Source organism: Athene noctua, chromosome 23, assembly GCF_965140245.1.
Source record: "Athene noctua chromosome 23, bAthNoc1.hap1.1, whole genome shotgun sequence".
Taxonomy (NCBI): domain Eukaryota; kingdom Metazoa; phylum Chordata; class Aves; order Strigiformes; family Strigidae; genus Athene; species Athene noctua.
The window spans coordinates 3,325,104-3,352,241 of record NC_134059.1 but is presented as its reverse complement, the minus strand read 5'-3'; the positions used below and the strand labels follow the sequence as shown (position 1 = coordinate 3,352,241).

Genomic DNA, 27,138 nt, shown 5'->3' with positions numbered 1-27,138 from the left:
CGTGCCCTCCAGCCCTGGAACGGGACGAGGAGCCCCGGGGCTGTGTCGGCTCCCGGTACGGTGCCCACAGTCCGGTCGGGGCCGGTAACGGGTCTGTGGGGACCGCACCGGGAGCCGGGTGCCGGCCCGGCCCCGGAGGATCCTGAGGCATCCCGATGCCTCTGCCCTGACGCCCCCGGCCCGGTACCCCCGGCCCGGTAACCCCCACCCGGTACCCGCGGTGCGCCCGCCCCGCCCCGCCCCGCCCCGCCCCGCCCCGCTGCCGCTCTGACCACGCCCCCTCGCTTTGACCACGCCCCCCTCCAGCCCTCTCTCCAATCCCCACTGGCAGCCGCTTCCCCCGTCTCCCCTTCGCCGAGCCCGCCCCACCCGTTTTTTCATTGGCCAGACGCCGAGCGGCGCGAACCAATGGGAAGGCGGCGCGGGGGGAAGTAGGGCGAAGGGGCGGGGCGGCGCCTGCGCGTTGCGGGCCCGTTGGCAGGAAGCGGCGGAGAAACCGGCGAGGGCAGAGCCGCGCTCCCGCCTCTGCCGCCCGTTCCCCCCCCGCGTCGCCCCGCCGTCGCCATGTTCCTCACACGCTCCGAGTACGACCGGTGAGTTTTCATCCGCCCCCGCTGCCCCCCGACGGCGCCGTCCCCACCGCCCGCGGCCTGCGGCTGAGTCACGGGCCTGCGGCCGGTCGCCACCCTCCCCATCCCGGTAGGCCCTGGCCGGCGTCTCTCGCCTGCAGCCGCCGTAGGGCCGCTCCGAGCAGCTGCCGGGGAGGCCGCAGTCCTGCTGGGTCCTGTCCAAGGGCCTGTGCTCATCCCCCTGCCAGCGCCGCCCGGGCCCGCGGGGGTTTGCGGCCGTTCCTTCCCTGCAGCGGCTTCTTCCCCATATTTTTGTTCTCTTGGGGTTTTGAAGAGCCCGGTTGTGTGAAATACAGGGGAAGGGTGGGCACATCCCGTGTGACCGGGGTTTTCAAGTGTTGGGAGGCCCCCGGTGCGGGGGGAGGCTGTGTGCAGTGTCCCTGTGTGTGTGGGTGTTTTGTAAGGCTGTAGTTTATTTTGCTAAATGTTTCCCGAAACTAGGTGGCTTTAAAGAAATCCCATAAAGTCCACGGGGTCTGGTGGAGGAGGGCAGAGTCATCTCCTGCTTTGTGTAGTGGGATGGGAGGAGCTGCGGGAGTCGGGCTGGCCTGGTGTGTGCGGGAGGTGGGGATGGGATGGGGTGTACGGGGAAAAGAACGGCTCTGTCCTGGTAAAACAAAATCTTGCTGCCTCTTGGCGCTGAGAGAAGGCGCACTGTTTGGAGCCCGAAGGCAGCGTGCTTTCAGCATCCACAGTGCAAAGTGTGCCATGAAAACAAACCTGACAGGTGACTAGAGCTGCTGGTGTTGCCTTTGTCCTCTTTCTCTGTAAGCATCCTGAATCCAAACCCTGCAAGTGTCTGCATCGAGGATGACGGGCTCCAGTGAAGCTGTGACTTGTTCCAGCTGCCCCTCCTGTGATACCTGTCCCCAGCTGGCATCACTCTTCCTACTGTTGCTTTTGAATAAGGAACTTTCTTGTCAGCCTTCAGTTTCCTGCCCTTTACACCATCTCTGATGTTGTTCTTGCAGGGGTGTGAACACTTTTTCTCCGGAGGGGAGGCTGTTCCAAGTGGAGTATGCTATCGAGGCCATCAAGGTATTGTCAGCTTCATCTGGCTGCCAAACTGTGACCTCTTAGGGCTCTTTCAACCCCAAAGCCTGGGTTTAGTCAGAAATAAAACCAGGCAGGTTCTGTTCCCTGGGGCTCTGCAGCGAGGCAGGCTTTGGTGGGCTCCCAGGGCAGTACACAGTGCTGGGTGGGAGCTGCTGCCTTTCCCCGTAGGTGCCGCTCCTGCACATGAGTGCTCTGGCAGCTCTTTGCCAGACTTTCACCTACGGTTTGTAGTAGGAGAGTCGTGTGTCAGTATTTGATTCCTTCTGCCCAGCCAAACCTCCTGCACCTCTGCCCTTTTATGGTTCGTGAAGAATCCAAAGCTGTCGATTTTGCCCAAATGCAGGGGAATTTTCCCCTCCCTGTCTCCTACCAACCAATTTGCCCCTGAACCAAACACAATCTGAAGATGCTAATCCCCAAATCAAGCTTACTAAACTAGCGTTAAAGCGAGAGGTCCTGAATGCCTGTTCACCGTGACACTGCCTACTGGAGCTGGCATTGCCCTTCATGTCTGTAAATGCTTCTCTAAGACCTGCTTTGTCCTCACCTCTCTGAGCTAATGCAGTGTTCCCTTCTGGTCTGTGGGCTTTGTAAAGATGGAGTCCCTTAAAAAACCCTAAAATGATGATTTTGCTAGCTCATCTTTCCTTTTCTTAGCTTGCTCTTGTTGCAGCTTGGAGTGGGTCACTGTTTGCTCGGGTGAATTTTAAACCCTGAAGGTGAAGATTATTACGAGCAAACTTACCTACCTCTGCAGAGCTGAATGGCCTTTCTGGGGTGTTAAGCGTTCTTAATTGATAAATGTTCTTGTTTCTGAGAAGGTGGGTGTTGATTTGGAGTAAGTTTAAACTTGGGGGAAACTGGTCAAGTGATGAAGTGAAGAAGCTCTGAGCAGGCCTCTGTTTGGATTGGGGTAAAGGAGGGTCCTGGCTTTGTTTTCCCTGTATTGCTTTGGCTCCTTGCAGCACTACTTAAATGAGGAGGCAAAAAGTAATAGTTTATTAAGGCACTGGGAAGTAAAACTCTCAGAAGGATGTCAGTCACCGTGTTGACTTTATAATTACAAATCCATTTACTGGAGAAGCATGATATAGAAGCTTTCTGGCTGGTTTGGTGTTTTTTTTTTTTTTTCCAGATCAGCCTATAAGCTTACTGATGAAATTGCTGCAGCTCAGGTGGCTCTTGCGACATGTACTGTGCGGTGTCTGTGTGTTAGGGGTGTAGGAGGAGTTTTTATTCATGTGCTGCAGCTCCATTAACAAATCCATCTGAAATGACATCAGGTGTCCCTTCTTCCCTTGGGGTTTGTGCACAGCCGTGGCAGGCTGCATGCTGAAAGGAGTGTGGGGTGATGTCTAAAACTGTGAGTGCCTGCAACGGGGAGATTCCTCTCTGCCAGGCCAGTGGTTAGAGGTGTACCTACCTGGGGAAGCTTGCTGCTAAAATTATACTGCTACAATTTGGACTCAGCATCTCCACACTGCAGCTTGTACAGTTATTCCAGTAAATTCTATTCTGGGAGTGAGGTAGGGGCTGGTGGGGGCTGACAGGAGCCCTTGAGATCTGACCCCCCCCCTCCCCTTGGCTATGCTCGTGGCTGTGGTGACGCTGTGGTGTCCTGCAAGACCATGGTAAAACTTGCTGCAGGGGATTCCCTGGAAAACAGCACGTGCAAAATGCTCTTGTTCCTGCTGTAAATTCTGTGGATATGAGGACGCTTGGGAGAAAAAGAGCTAATGGAAAGAAAAATGCCCAAGCCAGAAGTACAGATGCAGTCAGAATTAAGGCCATTATGTGAAATCCTCCTCTCTTGCTTTAAAATTTAATTTCTGTCTTTCAAAGGAAGATTTGCAAGGCCTTTTAAATTCATAAGGCTTTAAGCTGTAAAAATTGATGTTGCTCAGGGAAGAGATTAGTGATTTGCAGCAGCCCTGCTGGGTTCTGATGAACTAATCAGCTGGGAAGCAACACAGGTTTAACCTTCCCACTTTTCTAGTTCAGATTGTAACATTTAAAATTTGACCTGCAAAGCTGTAGAGTCCTGTGGGTGGGTTTCTGTGTTGATGATGTGATTGCCTCCAAAACAAAACGCCTCCAAATAATACAAGTCAAAATTAACGTTGCCCCGTTCATCTTGATACGAGCTGTCGTGGCTAGACCCCCGTGCTGGGTGCAGGAGGTGATAACCGTGTGGTGGTTTTCAGCTTGGGTCCACGGCCATCGGAATCCAGACCTCGGAGGGTGTCTGCTTGGCCGTGGAGAAGAGGATCACCTCCCCGCTCATGGAACCCAGCAGCATCGAGAAGATTGTAGAAATAGATTCCCACATAGGTAAGGAGAAAGAAGTGAGCTTTGGTAGAGTTCTGGGAGCATCCCTCAAGTTTTGGAAGTATATTTTTTTATATACATATATTTAAGACTCTGTCCCCTGGGAGTGTCAGAGTGGTGTTTGAGCTGGCCTACCCTGCAGGCAGCTCAGCCGAGCGGGAATGCTCATCCCTCCCAGTGAACACCAGGTCCTGGCCACTGGTTTTCCAGGCTCTAGGCCAGCAGGACATAGTTACAAGAGCAGGAAGAGGCAGCTGAAGCACCCCCCACTCCCCCCCCCCCCCCCCAATGACCTCCCTTATGAAGGCTCATCCCAAATTTAGATCTGGGAGGGCAGGGAATTACTGCAAAAGGCTTGACTCGAGGCCAGGTTTTCTCAGAGCACTAAGGTTAGCCTGTGCCCCTGCTCGCAGCAGCCTCCTGGCTGTGAGGGGGCTGTGACAGGCTCATTACCAAATATGTCGCCTTGAAAAGCAGGAGACTTCCAAAATACCCATGTTGCTGATGACATGGATCATGGAAGGAGCTCTTGAAGAGTCTTAATTTCTTCTTCCCGTGTGCTTGTGATACAGCCCCTCTCTTCCTGGAGCAGGATCTGTGCTGGAGGCTCCTGCTGCATCTTCCCCAGCTATGGGTTGGCCAGCCCTCCCCACAGCAGGGGATGAATGAGTTCCCCTTCCAAGCAGGTTTCTCTTGGTTAGCTTCTCTTGGAAGGCCTCAAATGTGGCTCCTTTAACTGGTTTAGACGTGGGGTGGGTAGGAGATGTGAGTGGGAGAACTCGATTATGTTCCTGCCCTTCAGCTGCGTGTCCATCCTTGTTCTTGAGCAAATCCATTTGGATCTCGTCCCCTGTCCTCTCCAGCACGCTGTGGCATGGCGTTGCTGTGTGCTCCCATGCAGGGACCCACTCTGCCCTGCAATGGGCTTTGGGAAGTCTGGGGGGATCAGTGAAATCACAGAATCATTCAGGTTGGAAAAGCCCCTCGGGATCATCGAGTCCAACCCTCAGCCCGACTCTACAAAGTTCTCCCCTACCCCACATCCCCCACAGCTCATCCCAACGGCCCTGAAACCCCCCCAGGGATGGGGACTCCCCCCTCCCTGGGCAGCCTGTGCCACTCTCTGACCACTCTTGCTGGGAAAGGCTTTTTCCTCATGTCCAGTCTGACCCTCCCCTGTTGGAGTGGTGTGAAATGACTTGTGGTTTCCCTCTCTGATTCCAGGGTGTGCCATGAGTGGCTTAATAGCTGATGCAAAGACTTTAATTGATAAAGCAAGAGTGGAGACTCAGGTAAGACTTGACGTTTTTTCTCTTAAGGCAACAGCACTAGGCTCAGGGGCACCTCGGAAGCCTCTGGCATGGGAAGATCATTACAGAGAGGAGCTGGTGTGGAGTGGGAGGCTTGCAGAGCTTGTAGCTTCCCTCATGGGGCTTTTGCAGATCAAACAGGTGGAGTCTCGTGTATTTTTTTTCCTCTTTGGCATTGCACGTTTGGGAATCTTCTGGAAGGTTCTCTGGTGGTGTCTCATCACTGGCAGATGTGCTCCAGTGAATGTGTCGGACCGTGTGTAACTCTGGACACAAGACTGGTTATATTGGTTATATTTTTGACCCTTTAAATTTACTCAGTGCCTTGACTACTTGGAGATCCCAGGTACAAATCTCGGTGCTATAGTAAAGACTTTTCCTGTGAGGTGTTTTTCCTGCACGTCAGCACTCTTCCACCCTCTGGAGAACTGGGTAACCCCATCGCTTCAGAAACAGATCATGGGATAAAGTGCTCCGGCCTTGCAGTTTCCTTCTTGTCATCCCACGGCCTAGGTATCCCAGAATTTCTGAGGGATCCCTGCACAAACTTCTTCCCAGATTGTTCTGCACTTGCCACTCTCTTCCTGGTGCATCCCTCTCGCAGCTGACCGGGCTGTGCCCTGGGTGCCAGCAGCCTGCTCAGAGGGGCCAGAGGGAAGTTGCCTTTGTGGCTACACAGGGCATTGCTCCAACCTGCCATGTGAACGTTCCAGGTTTGTCATATTTTTGGGAACAAGGTGATAATTCGATTTTTTTTTTTTCTTTTTCCTGCAGAATCACTGGTTCACCTACAATGAAACCATGACAGTGGAGAGCGTGACACAGGCTGTGTCCAACCTGGCTCTGCAGTTTGGGGAGGAGGACGCAGACCCAGGGGCAATGGTGCGGAGCTGGGGGTGTTCTGGGGAGGTGCTTTTGGCTCCCCTCTAACTTTGCCCTTGGCCTTGCCTAACCTGTCGGCTCTCTTCTGTTGCAGTCTCGTCCGTTTGGAGTCGCGCTGCTTTTTGGAGGAGTTGATGAGAAGGGGCCCCAGCTGTAAGTTCGGCTCTCTTAATCCAGGCCAGCACCAGGAAGAGACAAAACCTCTCCTGAAACTTCCTAGGACATCTTAAGCACTTGATTCTGGGATTTTACTTAAGCCAAACACTTGGGGTTTACCCGATTATGTACCTAATGTGTGTGTTAATGCTTTTAAACCCTTCCTTTCAAAGCAGGGGTTGTAGCGGCCTGAGCACTGGGGGCTTGTTTAGGGTTGAAGAAAACACTGTGTTTTCACTGAATCCTTGCTTACTTAATGTGGTTTCCTGAGCAGGAGGGAGGCGTTAAAGCTCTCCTCACCCTAAGTTTATTCTTACCTTTCCCTAAAGGACTAGCAGAGCCACCGGTAACATAATATGTGGAGCCTGCTGTAACATTCCTTGGGGAGGTGGAGGAGTGCTTGTAACCTGAACTCGCGTGCTTCAAACACTCAGCCTCTGCTGGAGGTGCAGAGCCACCCCAGTAAGGTCTCCCCACAGGAGAAGTAGTGAAAACTTGCTGGTTTTATTACCAGAAAAAAAAGAGGGTGGGAAATAAAAAGGGAGATGATTCTGCTCTGAGCAGGGAGTGTATAGCCCTCCTTGCTTGCCAGCCCCCCGTGGGTCTGCAGGTGGCTCTCGGGGTTGCTCCTCAGCCCTTGGTTGTCTCCGTGTGCCAGGAGCGACCTGCAGCCACCATGCTAATTGTTGGTCCCCCCCACTGCGGGGTGTAAAGGGGGAGGCTGGCTGCAGCGAGGGGCTGCTGCGAGCTCGGCCCCGCCTCGGCAGGCGAGCTGTCGCTCTTTGAGCAGCCCGTGTTCCTTCCCAGCGCCCAGCTGTGCGGGGAGCTCTGGTGGGGAAGCCCTTGGGGGTGCCACGGTGTGAGACGGGGGGGGGGCAGCGGCCATTTGTGCTCTCGCCCGTGTTCCTGCAGGTTTCACATGGACCCGTCGGGGACGTTTGTTCAGTGCGATGCCAGAGCTATTGGCTCTGCCTCGGAAGGTGCACAGAGCTCTCTGCAAGAGGTTTACCATAAGGTAAAAGGCTGGTTTGGGGTTGACATCTCATGAGTGAGAGGTACCTCACGACCCCTGTACCTTCTTAGCCCTGCACTCGACACTGGTGAGGCCGCCCCTCGATGAGTGGGTTCAGTTCTGGGCCCCTCACCCCAAAAAGGCCATTGAATGACTCGAGCGTGTCCAGAGAAGGGCAACGGAGCTGGGGCAGGGTCTGGAGCACAGGTCTGCTGGGGAGCAGCTGGGGGAACTGGGGGGGTTCAGTCTGGAGAAGAGGAGGCTGAGGGGAGACCTCCTGGCCCTCTGCAACTCCCTGCCAGGAGGGGGCAGAGAGGGGGGATGAGTCTCTGGAGTCAAGGCCCCAGCGCCAGGCCCCGAGGGAATGGCCTCAAGCTGCCCAGGGCAGGGTCAGGCTGGCTCTGAGGAAGGATTTCTGTGCAGAAGGGGCTGTTGGGCGTTGGAATGGGCTGCCCAGGGCAGGGGGGAGTCCCCGGGATCCCTGGGGGGGTTGAAGAGTCGGGCTGAGCCAGCGCTGAGGGATCTGGGGGAGTTGGGAAGGGTCGGGGTGAGGGTCATGGTTGGGCTGGAGGAGCTTCAAGGTCTTTTCCAACCTCGATGATTCTGTGATTGTGACCTACAAGGATCTGCTAGTTTCCTTCCCGATGAGTGATTTATAACTTGCGCTGTAGAGGAGGTGCGCGAGTTTGTCAGGGTGGGACTCAGTCCTTGGCACTTGATCCCGTGATTAGATGTCAGCACTGAGCTGCTGCATGGGGATCTCTACAACAAGGAGTACTACCAGCATCAGCTTCCCCCTCAGCTGCAGCTGGAACACGAGACTGGTGTCTGAGATGCCGGTCTCTGCCTCTAGCAAAGTGATAATTAAGACCATGTCAGGAAGCAGTCTATAAATAAAAGAACTGCTCTACGAACACCGCTGGTCGGCATCAGGGCTCAGTATGTGCAGCCTGAGCATAAGGAATTAAAGCAAGTGGCTTTGTTTCACCAGATCTGTTAAGCCAGTGAATTTAATGGCTTTTGAGCTGCAAATACTGGTCCTATTTGCTATTAAACAGAAACTTTCTTCCCCCCATGAGGAGGGAGCTGCCCATTTTGTGTGGTAAGAAACCAAACGCTAATGAAAAGCACAACTGATGGTGTTGATTGCTGTGAAGACTTCCAGCCTGAGACTCAATAACCTAATTTGTTCCCTACCAGAATCGCCCAAGTTGTGGGCTCCGTGGCTTGTTAACCATCTTCCAAGTGCAAGGTTACAGCAAACCCAGCTATCATCGCCCCCTGGCTCTGGTTTCCCCTCATGCAGGGATTTACATAATTAAAACATGAAGGCTTCTGCCAAGAGGGAGTCCAGCTTTTCAGAGCTCCCACTGGAGCTTACTGGGGGGAACCACTTGATAACCCAGTGAAGAGAAATGGACCCAGTCTGTGTCCCAATCCTGACATAAAGGTTTATGTGCCCAGATTAACAGTTCTTAAGCATTGTACAAAGTTATACAGAAGCAGAAAGTCACCATCCTTGCAATTGTCACTTTCCTGCCTGAACTGCGCTTTGATCTCTTGTTGATGCTGTAGATAACTTGATAAGCTTTTAAATTTGCTGCCAGTGACAGCTTAAAGGATTTGAGAAGAGCGGGAATGAGAGCAGCACACAGTCACAGGGGTAATGTACTAGTAGTTGCTTGACTATCAGCAAAGCAGTTAATGAGTGATTTGTTTTACAGTCAATGACACTGAAGGAAGCAATCAAATCTTCCCTCGTCATTCTGAAACAAGTGATGGAGGAGAAGCTGAATGCAACCAACATTGAGGTAACTGTGACTCGATTGGCAGCGTGTGGCACAGAAATCTGCACAGCCTGTGGGCTGCTTCCTCTGTGTGGGTCCTGCTGCCTGCACAGCGAGTGTCTCGGTAGTTTCTTGTGTTTTCAGTGTCCAGGGGAGAAAGCTGCCCTCTTGCTTTCTGGAGAGAAGGGTTCCCTCTGCTTCTAGAGCAAGGTATGAGTTGGTGGAGCAGCTCAGGACTTCCCAAGCTGACGGCCAGCTGGCTGCAGGTCTGGTGCTGTCAAGCTGCTCGTAGCATGTTGTGTGTGGCACGTTGGAAAGGTTGGAGCTTGCTTTTGACTTCTAGAGGTGTGCAGCCTGGCTGACCCACGTGTGCTGGCAGAAGCAGTTCTCAGGGGGCTCCCTGAACGCGAGCTGGAGCCCCTGCTGACCTTCCACACAGGCAGCAGAAACCTGTCGTGCCAGCCGGGTCGCTTTTTCTTCCCCTGGATTTAGCCATTCTTTTTTTCCCTGGTACTTGTAATATTAGAAGGAATGAAAATTATACAGCTTCTGGACTTGCTATATTGAGTCTTGGGTCAGTGCCAAAAATCTGTTGGACAGGAGGACCAAAGAGGTGAAGCCTTCAGGAACAAATGTGCTCCTCTAACCTCCAGCTTTCTCCCACAAGCAGCCAGGCTCGTAGAGCTCAGCTTGACCCGAGCACACAGTGCTCTCAAGATCCCCACAAACATAGTGGTACTTGTCCCCTTAAACCCTGCTCCTTAGACTTGTCATGCTCCTTTTTAGGTAGCAAAGGTAAAAACTTTTCCAGTTTGGTAGTGATAATGGATAAATGATGAGCAAGGCTGGCGTATAGAGTTTGCTTCTATTTCTGGTGGGTTATGAGATACTAGACCTTTTCAAATCATGTTGTTCCATCTCCTGAGCTGCTCTCCTCCTGCTGTTCTCCCTTTCCTTTCCTCTGAGCACTGGGAACCTGTTTCCCAAACAGCCTAAAAGTGTGCACCCCATTTTTTAAATTAAATACTGCTGCTGGGGGATCCTTCCTGACACGATTAACTGGATTCCTTTAAAGGGAAAGGGCCAACAGCATGCTGAAAAAGTAGATGCTCTGTCCAGAAGTGATGAAATCTGCTTCCCCAGATGCATTCCCAACCTGCACCGATCAGTTCTCTCTTGATCAGCTTCAGGTCTCTTCTGGAAGATCCGCAGTACAGTGCAAAGAAAATTGAGGCAGAGGAGCATGTACAGTATCCTTATGTCATGTCCCCGTTTAACAGGGCTTAACTGTGCTTGGCAAAGCTCTGAACATGTTGAGGAATCATATCAGGGTTAAGTATGAGAAGAATGTGCTGAGGATTAAAAGGTCTCTATTGACTCAAGTCACCCTTCTGGCTGAAAATCTACCTGAAGTGGCTGCTTTGCTTTCTAGCCTTGTAGAAGTACGTGGTGCTCCAATTTATTTACTCTAGCCACTTCCCTCTCTTGTGTGGGATTTTTCCATCTAGCAGCAAAGAGAAGGAGCAGAGTGTCGTCACGGAAGAGTTAAATCCCATTGGCAGCGAAGGTCAGGAGCCTTAAACAATGTTATGCTTTTAAATTAATTACTTCCCCATGAAGCCTGTAAGGGAATAGTTGAGTAAAGCTTTTGTTTGCAGGGAGGTGAGGCCCAGGTTCAGGCAGACATGGAAAAGCAGAGTAGTTAGTGTCTCTGAATACTTGTTTTGGGTTTCAGGGTGTATCTATGTGTGTTGTTGGGTCTAGAGTCAGGCCAGCGCCCATACAGGTGCCTAAAGTGGCATCTGCAAGTGTCTGACTTGTCTGAGAGCGCCAGCTGAAACCTGGGCTGCCAGGGGCTCTCAGGCTGAGTGCTTGGGATGTTTCTCCTTAAAGAAAAAAAAGCAGCTTATGGCTACCCTCCCTCTACCCCAAAAGCGTGTCTGACCATCTTGTGCTGTTTTACGGGTGACCTTGCAAGCAGAGAAGCCTTGGAGGAGCTCTGGGATTTGCCAGGACCCTCTGCACCTTTTCTTCATCTTATTACAACCAAACACTGATCCCTTAAGAGCAAAGACGTGTGCCTAGTGCCGTGGGGTGCCTGTGAGCAGGTCTGGAGCATCCCAGCTATCTCCTGCAGCTCTGCCCTGCCCACCCGCGGCAGCTGGCTGTATCTCGGGCTCTCACGCCATCAGCTAGGTGTGAACCGAAGTCCCGCTTGCGTTCCTCTTCCAGCCCTGTCATTCTTCAAGGAGCTCTTGTTCTGGTGCTCGCCCCGGGAAACGTCTCAGCTGTCTGCCCTGAATGCTGCCTCCTCCTGCTCCTGGCAGAGGGGCAGGGCGGAGTATGTTGTCCCCCAGCTTCGTCCCTGGGGCTTTACCTTGGAAGAGATTTCTGGCCCGCTTGTACAGGGCACCAGGCAGCTGCAGGGTGCACAAGGGCTTATTGTTGGCATTTGGCGAGCAAAATGCAGGTTTGCCTCTGCCTCAGTTTCCTAGAACTAACCCTCAGTCCTCTTTTGAGTGTTTTTTACTATTGTGGTTCTCTGAAGGCATGTAACAGGCGAGGATTTGTACTCTTGGTTGGTTACTAGGGGAGAGGAGACACTTCTGCTGAGGGCCACGCTGCCCTGCAGTGAGAACCGCCCCTCTCTGTGGAGTGTTTGATGAAGGACTCGTATTAACGGGGTCTTTCTCCCCAGCAAGCAGCAGCAGAGTCTGCCTGTTCCCAACAGACATTCCCCACTGCTGCTACTATGAGGAGACTGAGTCAATTAAAAGCTATTTCTGCAGCAGGCAGCTATTTTAGGGAATCAAAGAGCATGTTACGGGGTGGAATGATCTTGCTGGGCTGGCAGATCAGGCAGCCGAGAAGGAACAGCTGCTCTGTCTGCTGCGGCTGCTCTGTTCCCTGCCCCATGCTGTCACTTCACATATGCAGGCACACTTAACCCCTTGCTCCTTCTCTTTCAGCTTGCCACGGTGGAGCCCGGGATGAAGTTCCACATGTACACGAAAGAGGAGCTTGAAGAGGTCATCAAGGATATTTGAAAAGGAGACTCCCTCAAAGGCTCATTCCCCCCCTCCCGATCAAAGCGAACTGACTCTCGGTTCCTTCTAGTACCTGTGATTTTATTTTCCAGCAGCATCCATAATTGCTCTTCTTAGAAGGCTCTTAAGGTTTTTTTACAGTTTCTGTACATAACTGCTCTCTACAATAAGAGGAAATGAGAATAAATCATTTTGTTACTCTAGGCTGCGTTCCTCATCGCGGAGGCCTGAGGTGGGGGGAGCGCTTAGAGCTGAAATCGGGGGGCAGGTGAGGGGGGGGTGTGCTGCTGCAGTCGGGGCTGCGGCGCTGCGGTTCTTGCCGGCTGCAGCAGGAGCGAGTCTCCCTCTCGTGGAGAGCGTCGTGATAGCGCATCGGGAGATCTATGTGTCATTTCATGAGTCTTGAAAAACATTTAAGATCTTTAGATCTGCTCGCACCTGTTTGGTGCATTCCCTTTGTCCTTCTCCAATGTTTGGTTTTGTTTTTTTTCTGTAAAGGTTTTGCTGGAGCTCTGACTCCTTCCCAGGGAAGAAATCCATAACCAGGCCTGGGGTTTGTGTTTGTTTCTAGGGGGAGCCTGGAAATACCCCTAACAACTGTGCTAGACGAGAGCCCCCCTGAATGGGAGTAGGTTTGGGCTTAATGGGACAGCCCCTTACCTGTGAAATTGTGCAAATACCACTTAATTTTGAGAATAGACTCCTTTTGACCAGCAAACTTCTGCTCATCCACTTCACAGGGCTTACTGCTTTTGTTTCGTGTTCTCCAGCAGACACAGAATCATTCAGGATCCTTCGGGATCGAGTCCAACCCTCAGCTCGACTTTACAAAGTTCTCCCCTACCCCACATCCCCCCACAGCTCATCCAAACGGCCCTTAAACCCCCCCGGGGATGGGGACTCCTCTATCCTTGTCCTCAAAATAGCATCTGAGAATTGAAGATCAGTCTGATAAGGGAATAAACTGAGATTAGCAGAGTATTTTCCTACAAAATCATGCTTGCATGGTCAGCACAGCTTCAGGGGCTGGGAAGCCAGCTCTGCCCTGGCCCCTGGTAGCTTGTTCTGTGCCGCTTTGTGAACGCTGGCAGGCAGCGGAGGCTGCTCTGCTCTGTCCTATTTTGAGAAATAATAATTTCACCCTGAACAAAACAACGTTGTCTGCTGTGGGAGACAGACGTGGCATGTGCTGCTGCCAGGAGGGGGATTGCCCTGGTAAATGGGGCCATTTCCAGTGTTACGTTTGACTGAAATTAGTAACTTTCCTCTCAGTTCAGGGCTAGGGATCGTCTGCCGGTCTCCAGTGGGTGTTTCATCACTTGGCAAAACCAAACAGTCGCAGCAGGCTGCGGCTGGTCTCACATCTGCCAGCCTCTACCTTTTGCGGAAGGGAAAATGCCAATCCTATTAATTTTTTTCCTTTGTTGCTGTTGCCAGACAGATGCAGGAAGGGAAGCCAGGTCTTCATGGCTGGAAGATCAGTCCTTGGATAACCTCAGTTTTCAGAATAGCTGAGCACCCTCAGGAGTTCCTGCTGTGAGTTTCCCCTCTTTGCCTAACAGTCTAAAAGAAACAAATTGGATCATCAGGCAATGCCTGAGGTTGTGGTAGGGGTTGAATACAACGCCCCATACCTGCAGGTGGAAGAACAAACATAACAAAGAATTAGTTGATGGACTTTACCCTTTGGGAATGCCTTCCTTGTAGCTTATATGTGGGGAAACAAGCCTGACTCTGGCTCTGCCTGCACAACTTTGGAGCACCGTCCTTGGTCTCTGTGCTCCTTATCCCTGAAATGAATTTGAGGCAGGGGTGAGGGCGGCTCTGGTTTGGGAGCTCGCCTATCCTGAATATCCAGCAGGCCAGGATGATATCCAGGGCACCACCCCAAGCGTCACCCACATAAAACCACCCCACAAGCGAAACTGTGGCTGTATCAGCTGTTGTGTGTGTGTAAGATATAAACAGCCTTTATCTTTAATGTGCTTCAAAGCTTTATACCCTCTCAAAGCTCAGTCCTGTTCCCTTCTGCTTTAGGAGGGAGATGGGTGAGTGTCCCAGCTGTTGTAAAGCACCCAGCCCCATGATAAACCCTGCTGTTCTGGGAGGTAGTGCTCTTTTTAGATTTGTTTGTGTCCTAGGAAACACAAAAAGCTAATTATTCCCAATGTGGTGCTCAGCAGAAAATGGTCCTTTATGCCCTGCCCTCATCACATGGGTTGCTGGTGGCAGCATCACATGAGAGCAGCTCCCCTGTAAGTGAAAATCGAGCCTTTGTGCTCCTTATCTGATCTGTCTTGGCAAACGAAAAGCCCGAGCTCTTTCCAGACAGACAACAGCCTAAATGTGCGAGGGGCTGAGGGTAACGGAGCCCTGCGTGCTCACCTCCCGCCTGCCTGATTGACATTGGCCCCTCTGCGCCCTCGCTGGGGTTACCTGAGCCATGCCACCCCCACAGAGCTGGGTTTACTCGGACTTTTCACACATCAAACTTGTAGATTGTCTTCTTAGGGGGTGGGGGGGAAGGCAGCAGGATGGCCCAGCAGTAAAATGAAAATTCCTTTTTTTCAAAGTAAAAGGATGAGAGTGGGGAGGGTGGGTACGGGCTCCCTGAGGCTTTCCCTTAGGTGTGGAGAGTGTGAAACGGAAGACACCAAGGGGGGTGGGAACTTCTGGTCCCTTCTCCGCCATCCCCCTGCCCTGAGCCGGGCGGGGGACACACACCTTTTGAGGGGGGGAGCCCCCCCCTCTCCGCGGGGCGGCTGCCAGGGGTGTTTGTTGTTTGACATGTTGCAGCCACGCTCCCCGGGGAGGGCAGGGCCGCGCTCCAGCCCACTTGTGCAACGTGGCTGACGTGCAGGGGTGTAACCGTCACCGGGCACGGAAACACCCGGCTCTGCCTGTACCAGCCCGGGGGGAGCCAGCCCCGGGGGGGACATGCTGCTGTCCCCTGTCCCCCCTCCCCTGCTAGCTCTGCGCCCCCAAAACCAGGCGCTGAGCCCCACGGCCACCCGCAGCTTCCCCAGGCCTTGTGCCTCGCCCCCCCCAGCCCCGGGACCCCTTCGCGTCCCGCCGGGGGTCCCCGCGCACGTGGGCGGCTGCACCTTGTGAATGGGCCGGGGTGGGCCTGGCGCGCCCCCGGCTACCTGTCGCTTCGGCCAATCAGAAAATTGCTCCGCCGCTCCCCACCCTCGCCGCGCCGCCAATCAGAGAGCTGTCGCTAGGTAGATTAGAGCCCGGGGTTAAACGGCAGAGGGTGGGCTCGAGCCCATGGTGCAAGCGCTGCTGACCAATCACGAGAGGAAGAGGGCGGTGATTGACAAAGGAATGGGCTAACCAGAAGGCGCGGGGCGGGGCGGGCCTCGGGGGAGGTGTGACTCGGCCGAGAGCGACGTCTCCCGCAGCCAACCACAAGACGGGGGCGCGGCGCTGGGGCGTGGCGCGGGGCGTGGAGCGCCAATGGCGAGCGAGGGGCGGGCGCGGGCGGGCGGGTGGCGGCGGGCCCGGTGGCGGGGCGGCGGCGGCGGCGGCGGCCGGAGTCGCCATGGGGCCGCGCGGGGCGGCGCGGCTGGCGGTGGCGCTGGCGCTGGCGGCGGCGCTGGGGGCGGCGCTGGGGCTGCGGGTGAGGGCCCGGGCCCGGTCCCCCCGCGGCGGTGGGCTGGCGGCGGCGGCGGCGGGCGGAGAGGCCTGCGGCGGCCTGCGCGGTGTCCCGGCCGCCCTCGGCAACAACACGCACCAGGTGAGCCGGCGGGCGGGGCCGCGGGCCCGGGCGGACGGACGGACGGACGGACGGACAGCCAGCCAGCCCCCAGAGCGACCGGGGCGGGGGACAGGGGAACCCCCGGGAGCTACCGGGGAGGGCGGGGACCCTCCCGGGGTCCGGGTCAAGCGGACAGACTCCCCCCGCCCCGCCCCGCCCCGCCCCGCCCCGGCCGGAGTCTTGTGAGCTGGACGGGCGGACGGACGGACAGACAGACAGAGAGCTCCCCGCCCTGTGCCCTGACAGCGCCTGGCGCGGGGGGGGGGGGGGGGATTTCTTGGGGGGGCGGGACAGACAGACAGACAGACAGACAGACGTGCCCTTTCCTGAAGTCCCCCGGGACGGACGGACAGACACACAGACACCCCCCCTCGTCCCTACATCTCCCTGGGACGGACAGACAGACCCTGCTCTCCCTGTGCCAGCTGGGGCCGAGGGGGGGCGGACTGACAGACATTCCGCTAAGAGACAGACAGACGGACGGACAGACAAACAGACACTGCCCTGCATGCGCCAGCCGAGGCACCTGCTGCAGCGGGACGGGCTCCGTGAGCAGGGACGGACAGACAGACAGACAGGACAGACAGCGCGGAGCAGACACGCCTCCCCGGACAGACTCGGGGGCAGGGAAGGACACACGGACAGACGGACGGACAGACGGACACTGCAGGGGGATCCCGACCTTGTTCTCACCGCGGGAGCGGCTGCGAGTTGAACATTAACCCGGGGCTGGCGCCGCTCCCCGGGGGGGGGCGGATCCGTGCCGGGATCAGTGACAGGATCGGTACCGGTATCTGTGCTGGGATCAGTACTGGTATCAGTGTCAGGATCAGTGCTGGGATTGGTACCAGGATCAGTGTCGGGATCAGTGCCAGGACCAGTGTGGGATTAGTACTGGATCAGTACCAGCATCTGCGCTGGGATCAGTGTCGGGATCAGTGTGGGATCAGTACCAGGATCTGTGCTGGATCAGTGCCGGGTTCCGCTGGCTCTCGGCCACCATCTGTGCCCGCCCTGCCGGCCCGGCCGGTTGCCGGTTGCCACTGGTTGCCGCTTGGTGGTGGTGGCTTTGCCAGCCCAGTTTGACCAGTCCTTTGACTGGTCCTGCGCCAATTCACGTTGGTTTTCCCCTTTTTTTTCCCCCCATAAGGTGAAGCCTCCTGCCAAGTGGGATGTGGGGATGGGGTGACACCGTGGGGTTCCCTCCCTGCCATCTCACCCCCCCTCCGTGGGTGATGGGGGCAGCCATGGCCGTGGCCTTGTTCCCAGCACAGGGCGCCCCTCCTCCCCTGCCCGCTGCGGGCAGGGCGGGCAGAGCCGGGGGCTGCCAGCAGCTCTGTCCCCAGACACCCCACGAGTGTCCTCAGGCACCCCACGAGTGTCCCCAACTGCCCTTAACCTCCTGCCCACTTGTGTCCAGCACTCCGGTCCGTACCACTGCCCCCCATTGCCACCGAGGGGGTCTCTGGCTTGCGGGCAGCTGCCTGACACCCTGCCTGCTCCGGGGGGGATGGTCTGACACGGGGGGACATGGGCTGGGGGAGCCTTTTCCAGCGTCTGAATGGGGCAGGGGAGGGGGCCCCAGCACGATGTGGGTGGGGGCTGAGTGGCACAGGGGGGGACCCTCCCACACCCGTGTGCCATGGGGACAGCTCAGTGTCACCTTCCTGGGTGTCAGGGGGAGGCGCCAGGACTCCAGTGTCCCCTGGGAGGGGGTGGCCATGGGGCACACTGCAGCCCTGCCCTGCTCTGGGGGGGGGCCAGTGCTCACCCCCCTGCCCTGGCTCTAAGAGTCCTTCTGCCATCTCTTCCCTCACAGTGTGTCTTTGACGATCTCAGTGGCTCCGTGTCACTCTCCTGGGTGGGCGACAGCACAGGGGTAAGCACTGTGGCCGTGCTGGGGGGGCAGCCCCCCTCCCGCCCAGCAGCTGTGGTTCCCTCTGGCGGGGACAGATGGACACCACAGTTGCCCCCTCCTGTGCCCGAGGGGCTGCGGGGCCGGTGGGACCTGAAGCAGGGACTGGGATGGAGGGAGGGGAGTGCCCAGGGAGGCGACAGCCCTTTGTGTGGGGGGGCAAGACAGCCCTTCTTCCTTTGTGGGGGGGTGGGGGGGCTGGCCTTGGAGCTCCGGGTGTGACCCTGCCTGTCCCTGCCCAGGTCATCCTTGTGCTGACGACGTTCCAGGTGCCGCTTGTGATCGTGAGCTTTGGGCAGTCCAAGCTCTACCGCAGGTGAGCCCCCCCCTGCCCTGACCCGCTCAGGACCCTGTGGGTGGCACAGCGGGGACCAGCACGCATGGGGGGTGGGCTGGGGGCAGGCCCTGAGTCCCCGTGTCAGCTCACGGCCGTGCTGATTCCTCCCTTGCAGCGAGGACTATGGGAAAACCTTCAAGGACATCACCAGCCTCATCAACAACACCTTCATCCGGACCGAGTTCGGCATGGCCATCGGCCCGGAGAACTCGGGAAAGGTGGGAGGGGGTGATGTGTCACTCAGAGAGGGGCCTGGGGGGGTGATCGACACCCGGCTGGACAGGAGCCAGCAGTGTGCCCAGGTGGCCGAGAAGGCCAATGGCATCCTGGCTTGTGTCAGCACCGGCGTGGCCAGCAGGGACAGGGAAGGGATCTGAGCCCTGTGCTGGGCACTGGGGAGGCCGCCCCTCGCTGAGTGGGTTCAGTTTTGGGCCCCTCACCCCAAAAAGGCCATTGAATGACTCGAGCGTGGCCAGAGAAGGGCAACGGAGCTGGGGCAGGGTCTGGAGCACAGGTCTGCTGGGGAACGGCTGGGGGAACTGGGGGGGTTCAGTCTGGAGAAGAGGAGGCTGAGGGGAGACCTCCTGGCCCTCTGCAACTCCCTGCCAGGAGGGGGCAGAGAGGGGGGATGAGTCTCTGGAGCCAAGGAGCCAGCGCCAGGCCCCGAGGGAATGGCCTCAAGCTGCCCAGGGCAGGGTCAGGCTGGCTCTGAGGAAGGATTTCTGTGCAGAAGGGGCTGTTGGGCGTTGGAATGGGCTGCCCAGGGCAGGGGGGAGTCCCCGGGATCCCTGGAGGGGTTGAAGAGTCGGGCTGAGCCAGCGCTGAGGGATCTGGGGGAGTTGGGAAGGGTCAGGGTGAGGGTCATGGTTGGGCTGGAGGAGCTTCAAGGGCTTTTCCAACCTTGAGGATTCTGGGATTCTGTGTTGGGATGCTGCCGAGCCAGGATACCCCCCCGCACCCAGCAGCTCCCCACCCCAGGCTGGACGGGCTGTGGTGGTTTTTCCTTTGAGTTCCTGGCATGGCTGAGCACCCCCCATTCCCCCCCCAGGTCATCCTGACAGGTGACGTCTCTGGTGGCAGCCATGGCGGCAGGATCTTCCGCTCCTCTGATTTTGCCAAGAATTTCATCCAGACGGATTTGCCCTTCCACCCCCTGGTGCAGATCACCTACCACCCCCAAAACTCAGACTTCCTGCTGGCCCTCAGCACCGAGGTGAGGGGGGAGCCAGGACGAGACCCTGGCTGGGGACAGTGAAGGCTTTTGGCGGTGCTTCCACAGGGATCAGCTGGATCAGGGCTCTATGGGGCTCCGTGCCTGGAGGATGCGTGTGGCCCCGGGATGGGTTGGGGGGGACACACACGGTTGAGGATGGGGGTTTGCAGCCCCAGAGTTGGGGGGAGGCTGTTGGGGGTTGGGGAGCTTGTCCATAACCAACCTCTCGGCTCTTGCAGAACGGCCTCTGGGTCTCCAAGGATTTTGGGGAGAAGTGGGAGGAGATCCACAAAGCCGTCTGCCTGGCCAAGTGGTGAGTGGCTGCCTGCTTTTGGGGGGGGGAGGCAGGGAAATGATTGGGGGGGGTGGGGGGCTGATTGCAGCCTGAGCAGCAAGGGGACACCCACCTACCCAAGCCCCTCTCTGAGGGATGGGATGAATCTGTGGGTGGTGGCATCCTGGGCCACCCTGTCCCACCTGCTTTTGGGTGTGTGTGTGTCCCCCCCTCCCCTCCTCTTCCTCAGGGGTGTGAACGACACCATCTTCTTCACCACCTACCTGAACAACTCCTGCAGTAAGTGCTTCTTGATCTCCAGTCACCTCTCTGGGGGCCCCCCATCACTTTGGGGGCTCTGTGGGGGGCTCTGGTTTACCCCTACAGATCCACCCTCCAGCAGAGCCCCCCACAGAGAGCACGGTGATCCCAGCAGAAAAACTGGGATTAGCTGGGAGTACCCAGAGCTGGGACACCGGAGGGGGACATATCGGGACGCTGCAGGGGGACACAGCTCCCGTGGCAGCTGACGAAGCTGGAGGCAGCTCCGGGCTCGTTAATCCACTGTCCCTTCTTCTTAAGAAGCTGATCTGGGGTTACTGGAGCTAAAGAAAACCTCTGACTTCGGCAAGACCTTCAAGGTCATCGGCACCAAGATTTACTCCTTCGGGCTGGGAGGACGCTTTCTTTTTGCCTCCGTTATGACAGAGAAGGTCCTTGTCCCCCTTCCTGGCACTGCTGGAGAGCAGGCAGCAGTGGCTCGTCCCTGCCTGCAGCTCTCCCTGGCCTCCCCTTCCTCTCCCTGCGAGGAGGATGAAGGGTGACGATGCTTTGGCTTCCCCAGGGTACCACGAGGCGCATTCACGTCTCCCTCGACCAGGGCGAGACCTGGAACATGGCCCAGCTCCCCTCTGTTGGGCACGAGCAATTTTACTCCATCCTGGCCGCTAATGACGACCTGGTGTTCATGCACGTGGATGAGCCGGGCGGTGAGTGGGGCCCAGGCTGCGTGTGATGGGGACAAGGACACATCCCAGGGCTGGGGGACACAACTGGAAACTTCTCTGCAGCAAGCAAGCCAGCGCCTCACCCCAGCACGGGGCTCTCCACACAGCGGTAACTCTGCTGCGCCTTGGGGGAAGGACTGTCTCATTAAGGCATTGCTAATTAGCAGGCTGCTGGCTTGGGTTTGCAGTGCGCGGGGATCTGTGACTGCGCTGGGTCCCTTTTGCAGCATTTGGGGGTTTCTTCTCTTTCTGAGACACCCCGGGGATTCGCTGATGCCAGTCTGCGGTGGTCCCCCAGCCCCTCCCTCACTGCTGTCCCTGTGTCCCTCTTGCAGACACGGGTTTTGGCACCATCTACACCTCCGACGACCGCGGCATCGTCTACTCCAAGTCCTTGGAGCGGCACCTCTACACCACCACAGGCGGGGAGACCGACTTCACCAACGTCACCTCACTGCGGGGCATCTACATCACCAGCGTCCTCTCCGAAGGTGGGCGGCCGCGTCTCCGTCCCCACCCCGAAACTGGGGTTGTGCCTCCCCAGGGATGGGATCTGGGACCGGGGGTTGCTGGAGGGGAGCGTGACCCTAGTGCAGGGCGGAGTTAGGACGTGCTGGGCATCCTCCTCTTCCTCCTCCTCCCGCCAGACAACTCCATCCAGTCCGTCATCACTTTTGACCGTGGTGGGGAGTGGGTGCCGCTGCGGAAACCCAAAAACACCACCTGTGACTCCACAGCCAGGAGCAAGGAAGAGGTGGGTCTGTCCCTGCCCTGGGGGGGGCGTCCCATTCCCCTGGGTACCCTCTGTCCTGGCTCTGCCGAAGGGATGCTCAGGGGTGGGTGAATCCATCCTGCAGCTCCCACTGGGAATACTAAGGGTGTGGGGCTGGCTGGGTGTGGGCCTGTGGGTTTCACCGTGGGCCCTTGGGTCACGCTGTGGGGCTGTGTGTCTCACTGTGGGGCTGTGGGTCATGCTGTGGGCCTGTGGGTCTCACCATGGGGCTGTGAGGCTCACCGTGGGGCCGTGGGTCACACTGCGGGGCTGTGGGTCACACCGTGGGGCTGCCTGACAAGCCCTGAGCAGGCTGGGGAGGGTCCAGCACCCCCTCGGAGTTACCAGGCGAACGTTCCCCCGCGGCGCGTGGTCCCCGCGGGCTCCTGGACGAGCTCTCCTCTCGCGCTTGCAGTGCAGCCTCCACATCCACGCCTCCTACAGCATCTCCCAGAAGCTGAACGTCCCCATGGCTCCCCTCTCCGAGCCCAATGCCGTCGGCATCGTCATCGCCCACGGTAACGAGCCTGGCGGGGATGGAGAGTCTGTATTTGCATGTGTGTGTGTGTCCTGAATCACGCTGTGCTCCCCCCTTTTCCCAGGGAGCGTCGGGGGGGCCATCTCGGTGATGAGCCCTGACGTCTACATCTCGGACGACGGGGGCTACACCTGGGCACGGATGCTGGAGGGGCCGCACCATTACGCCATCCTGGACTCGGGCGGCCTCATCGTCGCCATCGAACACACCAGCCAGCCCGTCAATGTCATTGAGTAAGGCTGCCCCTCAGTTACCGGGTTCAGTTTTGGGCCCCTCACCCCAAAAAGGCCATTGAATGACTCGAGCGTGGCCAGAGAAGGGCAACGGAGCTGGGGCAGGGTCTGGAGCACAGGTCTGCTGGGGAGCGGCTGGGGGAACTGGGGGGGTTCAGTCTGGAGAAGAGGAGGCTGAGGGGAGACCTCCTGGCCCTCTGCAACTCCCTGCCAGGAGGGGGCAGAGAGGGGGGATGAGTCTCTGGAGCCCAGGACCCAGCGCCAGGCCCCGAGGGAATGGCCTCAAGCTGCCCAGGGCAGGGTCAGGCTGGCTCTGAGGAAGGATTTCTGTGCAGAAGGGGCTGTTGGGCGTTGGAATGGGCTGCCCAGGGCAGGGGGGAGTCCCCGGGATCCCTGGGGGGGTTGAAGAGTCGGGCTGAGCCAGCGCTGAGGGATCTGGGGGAGTTGGGAAGGGTCAGGGTGAGGGTCATGGTTGGGCTGGAGGAGCTTCAGGGTCTTTTCCAACTGGGACGGTTCTGTGGATACGCACAGGCTGTGGAGGGGAGGGGCCTCGCTGGATTTTGGCGGGGGGGCTCCCCAAGCAAAGCAGGGGCAGGGGGGTGCTGTGGGAGGTGCCTCCCAGCCCACCCCGGTGCTGATTGACCCCTCGCCCGGCAGGTTCTCGACAGACGAAGGGCAGTGCTGGTACCAGTACACTTTCTCCAAGGACCCCATCTTCTTCACTGGTCTGGCGTCCGAGCCGGGGGCTCGTTCCATGAACGTCAGCGTTTGGGGCTTCCGGGGGAGCTTCCTGTCCCGCAAGTGGGTCTCCTACACCATCGACTTCAGCGAGCTGCTCAGCAGGACCTGTGAGAGCTGCCAGGGGCTGGGGACAAGCAGGGCTGGGGACAGCCATGGCTGGGCTGGGGGACTCTTGCTCCCAGCCATCAGTGCGGGTGATGGTGGCAGTTTGTCCCGGGGGGGAATTGTGGCCTTTGGTCCCCAATGCAGGGGACACACACGGCGTGAGCAGTTGGGGTTCCCACGCCCTGCCCGTGGCTCTGTCCCCCTGGGGCAGTGTCCTGCTGAGCCCTGGGGCGGTTCTGCCCCCTTCCCCCGGGGACCCCTCCTCAGGCACAGTGCTGAGCCCTCTCCCTTGCAGGTGAGGACAAAGACTACACCATCTGGCTGGCGCACTCCAGCAACACCAGTGATCCCACTGACGGCTGCATACTGGGCTACAAGGAGGAATACCGACGTCTCCGCAAGTCCTCGGTGTGTCAGAATGGCCGGGACTACACGGTGACCAAGCAGCCGTCCGTCTGTCCCTGCACGCTGGAGGATTTCCTCTGGTAGCCTCCGTCTTCGTGTCTCCCTCCTTCTGTCCCCGTTTTGGGCCAGGCGTTACCCTCCTGCAGTCCAGGTCCCCAAGTGGGGTCTCATCTCCTTTTCTCACAGAATCATTCAGGTTGGAAAAGCCCCTCGGGATCATCGAGTCCAACCCTCAGCCTGACTCTACAAAGTTCTCCCCTACCCCACAGCCCCCCACAGCTCATCCCAACGTCCCTTAAACCCCCCCAGGGATGGGGACTCCCCCCTCCCTGGGCAGCCTGTGCCACTCTCTGACCACTCTTGCTGGGAAACATTTTTTCCTCCTGCCCAGCCTGACCCTCCCCTGTGGCAGTTTCCAGCCGTTCCCTCTTGTCCTGTCCCTGATCCCCTGGGAGCAGAGCCCAGCCCCAGCCTCTCTGCAATGTCCTGTCAGGAGCTGCAGAGAGGGATGAGGGCTCCCCTCAGCCTCCTCCTCCTCACACTGAGCACTCCCAGCTCCTTCCCTGGCTCCTCACAGGATTTATTCTCCAGGCCCTTCCCCAGCCTCGTTGCCCTCCTCTGCCCTCGCTCCAGCCCCTCCAGATCTCTCTCGTGTTGAGGTGCCCAAACCTGGACACAACGCTCCAGGTGTGGCCTCACCAGTGCCGAGCACAGGGGGACTGTCACCTCCCTGCTCCTGCTGGTCACACTATTTCTGATCCAAGCCAGGAGGCCGTTGGCTTTCTTGGCCACCCGGGCACACTGCCGGCTCCTGTTCAGCTGCTCGTCAATGAGAACCCCCAGATCCTTTTCTTCCAGACAGCTCCAGCCACCCCTCCCCGAGCCTGCAGCCATGCAGGGGGGGGTTGTGGCCCAAGTGCATGAGCTGGCACTTGGCCTTGCTGAAGCTCTCCTTCTCCCCGCAGTGATTTTGGCTACTACCGCCCGGAGAACCAGTCTGTGTGTGTGGAGCAGCCGGAGCTGAAGGGACACGACCTGGAATTCTGCCTCTACGGCAGACGGGAGCTGCTCAAGACCAGTGGGTAAAGCTTGGCCGGCATCGATGCTGGAGCCAGGAATGGGGGAGGAACTGGGTGGAACCCCCCCCCAATCCCTGGGGAATCCTTCACCCTGCACCCAGCGGGGACAGATCCTGCCCCTTCACCTTAGCTGAGGGCTGACAGGTCGCTGGGATGTGTCCAAGGGAGCGGTGGGGTCACCGGGCGTCACCTCCCCATCTCCAGGTATCGGAAAATCCCCGGCGACAAGTGTTGGGGAGGGGAGAGCCCGAGCCGGGAGGAGAAGGACATGAAGAAGAAATGCACCAGCAACTTCCTCAACCCCAGCCAGCTGGTAGGTGACAGGGACACTGGCCAGGCGCGGGGACAGCGCTGGGCACGGGGCCAGCTCCTGCCTGGACCCGCGGAGCCGGCGAATCTGGGATGGGCAGAACTGTCCTGCCTAAATCTGCCTGAGGCCTCTTGCCTGCCTGAATCCCGCCTGGGTGCTGCGGGCCATGGTGGCTTTTATCCCCGGGGTGCTGGCTGTGTTTAGGGGGGTACGTTGCACCCTCCAGCGGCGGAAGCTCCCTCCTCTCCCCGCAGGCAGCAGCCACCAGCTCCACTCCCATCATTCTGGCCGTCGTGGCCGTGCTGCTCGTCACCGCCGTGGCTGGAGTCCTCCTCATCAAGAAATACGTCTGTGGGGGCAGGTGAGGAGCTGAGCAGTGGCTGGAGGCCCCCCCCCAACTCTCCCACCCCCCCAGGGATGACACTGTCCCTCCCCACATCTCCCTGCAAACCACGGAGAGGCTTCAGAGCCCCCCCACACCCCGGAGCCCCCCCCCACCCTTCACCCAGCGTGTCTCCAGGGTGGGGAGGGGGGGCTTGCCGGGGGTACAGGCGGTGTGCTCACGTCTCTGTGTATGTGTCCCCCCCACTCGCTGCCCCCGCCAGGTTCCTGGTCCATCGTTACTCCGTCCTGCGGCAGCACGCGGAGGCCAACGGCGTGGAGGGGATGGACGCGCTGGACCCCGGCACCCCGGCCACCAAGGGTGGCTACCACGATGACTCTGACGAGGTGAGCGCAGGGTGGGGGCCACCAGGCCTGTTGGGTGGCAGGAGGGGGGGGCCTGGCAGGGGACACCGGTGGGTGACGGTCCCGTCTCTTCCCCAGGACCTCCTGGAGTAGCGGCGCCGCTGCCGGGGACACACCGGGCTGCCCCCACCCGCCTCCGCGCAGGCAGGGCCCCCCCGCACCCCGGGGGTCACACAGGCGGGCGTTTAACTTAATATTTCCTTCCAGCGGGGGGGGGCGGGCAGGGGGGGTGCTTTTAGGGTCTTTTATTTTTCCCTTTTTTGGGCTATTTTAAGGACAACTGAGTATGAACTGGTGTCCCCCGTGGGGAGCACCCCCCCAACACCCCCCCTATGACGGCAGCGTCGGCTCTGGGATGATGGGGATGAGCCACGAGGTGTCACTGCTGCCGGGGCGGGGGGGGGGCAGATGAGGGGGGGCACAGCCAGGCTTGCCTGCAGCTGCGGCCCCGCTGCCTGTTTCTTCTCCAAAGCAATACGAGCTGGGCTGCCTGCACTTGCTGCCAGGGCCCCCCTGTGCCCCCCAGCTTAGTGGGGGGGTCCCCATGACAGTGAGTAACAGCTTGGCTCTACCCCCCCCCGTCCCTCCCCCCCCTCCCGGGCTGGCCTTGGCCGAGGGAGATGCAGCAATAATGAATTAAAGCTTGAAACTCTTTAGCGAGGGTCTGAGGGGGGGCTCAGCCCCCTGCCCCCCCAGCTGGCAGTGGTGCAGGCAGGACACAGGCAGGACGGGAGGGGCTCAGAGCAGCCCCCCCCGCCCCGGGGCAGGTCAGTCCTTCTCTTGGCCCTGGCACCACGGGCTGGCAACCCCCCCCCTCCATCCCCCCCCCCCCCCGCTTTCACCCCGCCAGGTTTTGGTCCCAGCACTGTTACAGTCTCCTTACACTGGAAATCCCCTTTTTTTTTTTTTTTTTGGGGGGGGGGGGGGAAGGGCTGCACAATGGCCCCCCCACCTCCCAGCCAGGGTGTGGGGGCTTTTTGTGACCCCCCCCCCCTGCCCCAGCTGGGGTACAGGGGCTTTGCCTGCCTCCCCCCTGCCCCCTCCTTGCCCCCCCCAACACAGCACGAACTCCAGTGAGGTTTTTTTTGGGGGGGGGGGGGGCACAGCCCCAGCACCTCTTGCATGTGCTTCAGCGTCCCCCTCAGGACTTACCTGGGGACAAGGACAGGGACAGAGTGTAACCCCCTAACGAAAAGCCATAGCCCTGTGCCCCCCCTCCACCCCAGCCCCCCCCCACCCTGTGGCCTGGATGGGGAGGGGGGGGGGGGGAACACACACACCCCCCCCCCAAGGCCAGTGCAGAGTCCTGTAAATAAACCTGGATGTGTTATAACTTTGTACTGGTATTTTTCTGTATATTTGCAATATTTGGGTTATTAGAAATAAAGCCAAAACGGACCCTGTGTGCCCTGATCTGTGTCGGGGAGGTTGAGGGGGGGCGGGGGGGTCACCCCTTGCAGGGGTGGTGCTGGAGGCGACCTGGGCGGTGGCAGTA

The 27,138-nt window shown here is 58.3% G+C and overlaps 2 protein-coding genes across 2 annotated transcripts; both read left to right on the top strand.

The window, feature by feature from the left end:
* Positions 1 to 449: 449 nt before the first annotated feature.
* On the top strand, positions 450 to 12,407 carry PSMA5 (proteasome 20S subunit alpha 5). The gene is made up of 9 exons (XM_074925650.1): positions 450 to 593; positions 1,601 to 1,667; positions 3,890 to 4,016; positions 5,238 to 5,305; positions 6,098 to 6,205; positions 6,300 to 6,358; positions 7,274 to 7,376; positions 9,098 to 9,184; positions 12,130 to 12,407. The coding sequence occupies exons 1-9, from the start codon at positions 565 to 567 to the stop codon at positions 12,205 to 12,207; spliced, it is 726 nt and encodes a 241-aa protein (XP_074781751.1). The 5' UTR covers positions 450 to 564; the 3' UTR covers positions 12,208 to 12,407.
* A 3,344-nt stretch (positions 12,408 to 15,751) lies between these two features.
* Positions 15,752 to 27,047, top strand: SORT1 (sortilin 1). The gene is made up of 20 exons (XM_074925615.1): positions 15,752 to 15,946; positions 17,787 to 17,846; positions 18,125 to 18,198; positions 18,335 to 18,437; positions 19,268 to 19,432; positions 19,672 to 19,745; positions 19,957 to 20,006; positions 20,289 to 20,419; positions 20,551 to 20,695; positions 21,049 to 21,204; positions 21,361 to 21,467; positions 21,901 to 22,003; positions 22,088 to 22,256; positions 22,914 to 23,104; positions 23,398 to 23,587; positions 24,473 to 24,589; positions 24,791 to 24,899; positions 25,151 to 25,257; positions 25,502 to 25,625; positions 25,722 to 27,047. The coding sequence occupies exons 1-20, from the start codon at positions 15,752 to 15,754 to the stop codon at positions 25,734 to 25,736; spliced, it is 2,385 nt and encodes a 794-aa protein (XP_074781716.1). The 3' UTR covers positions 25,737 to 27,047.
* Positions 27,048 to 27,138: the final 91 nt, after the last annotated feature.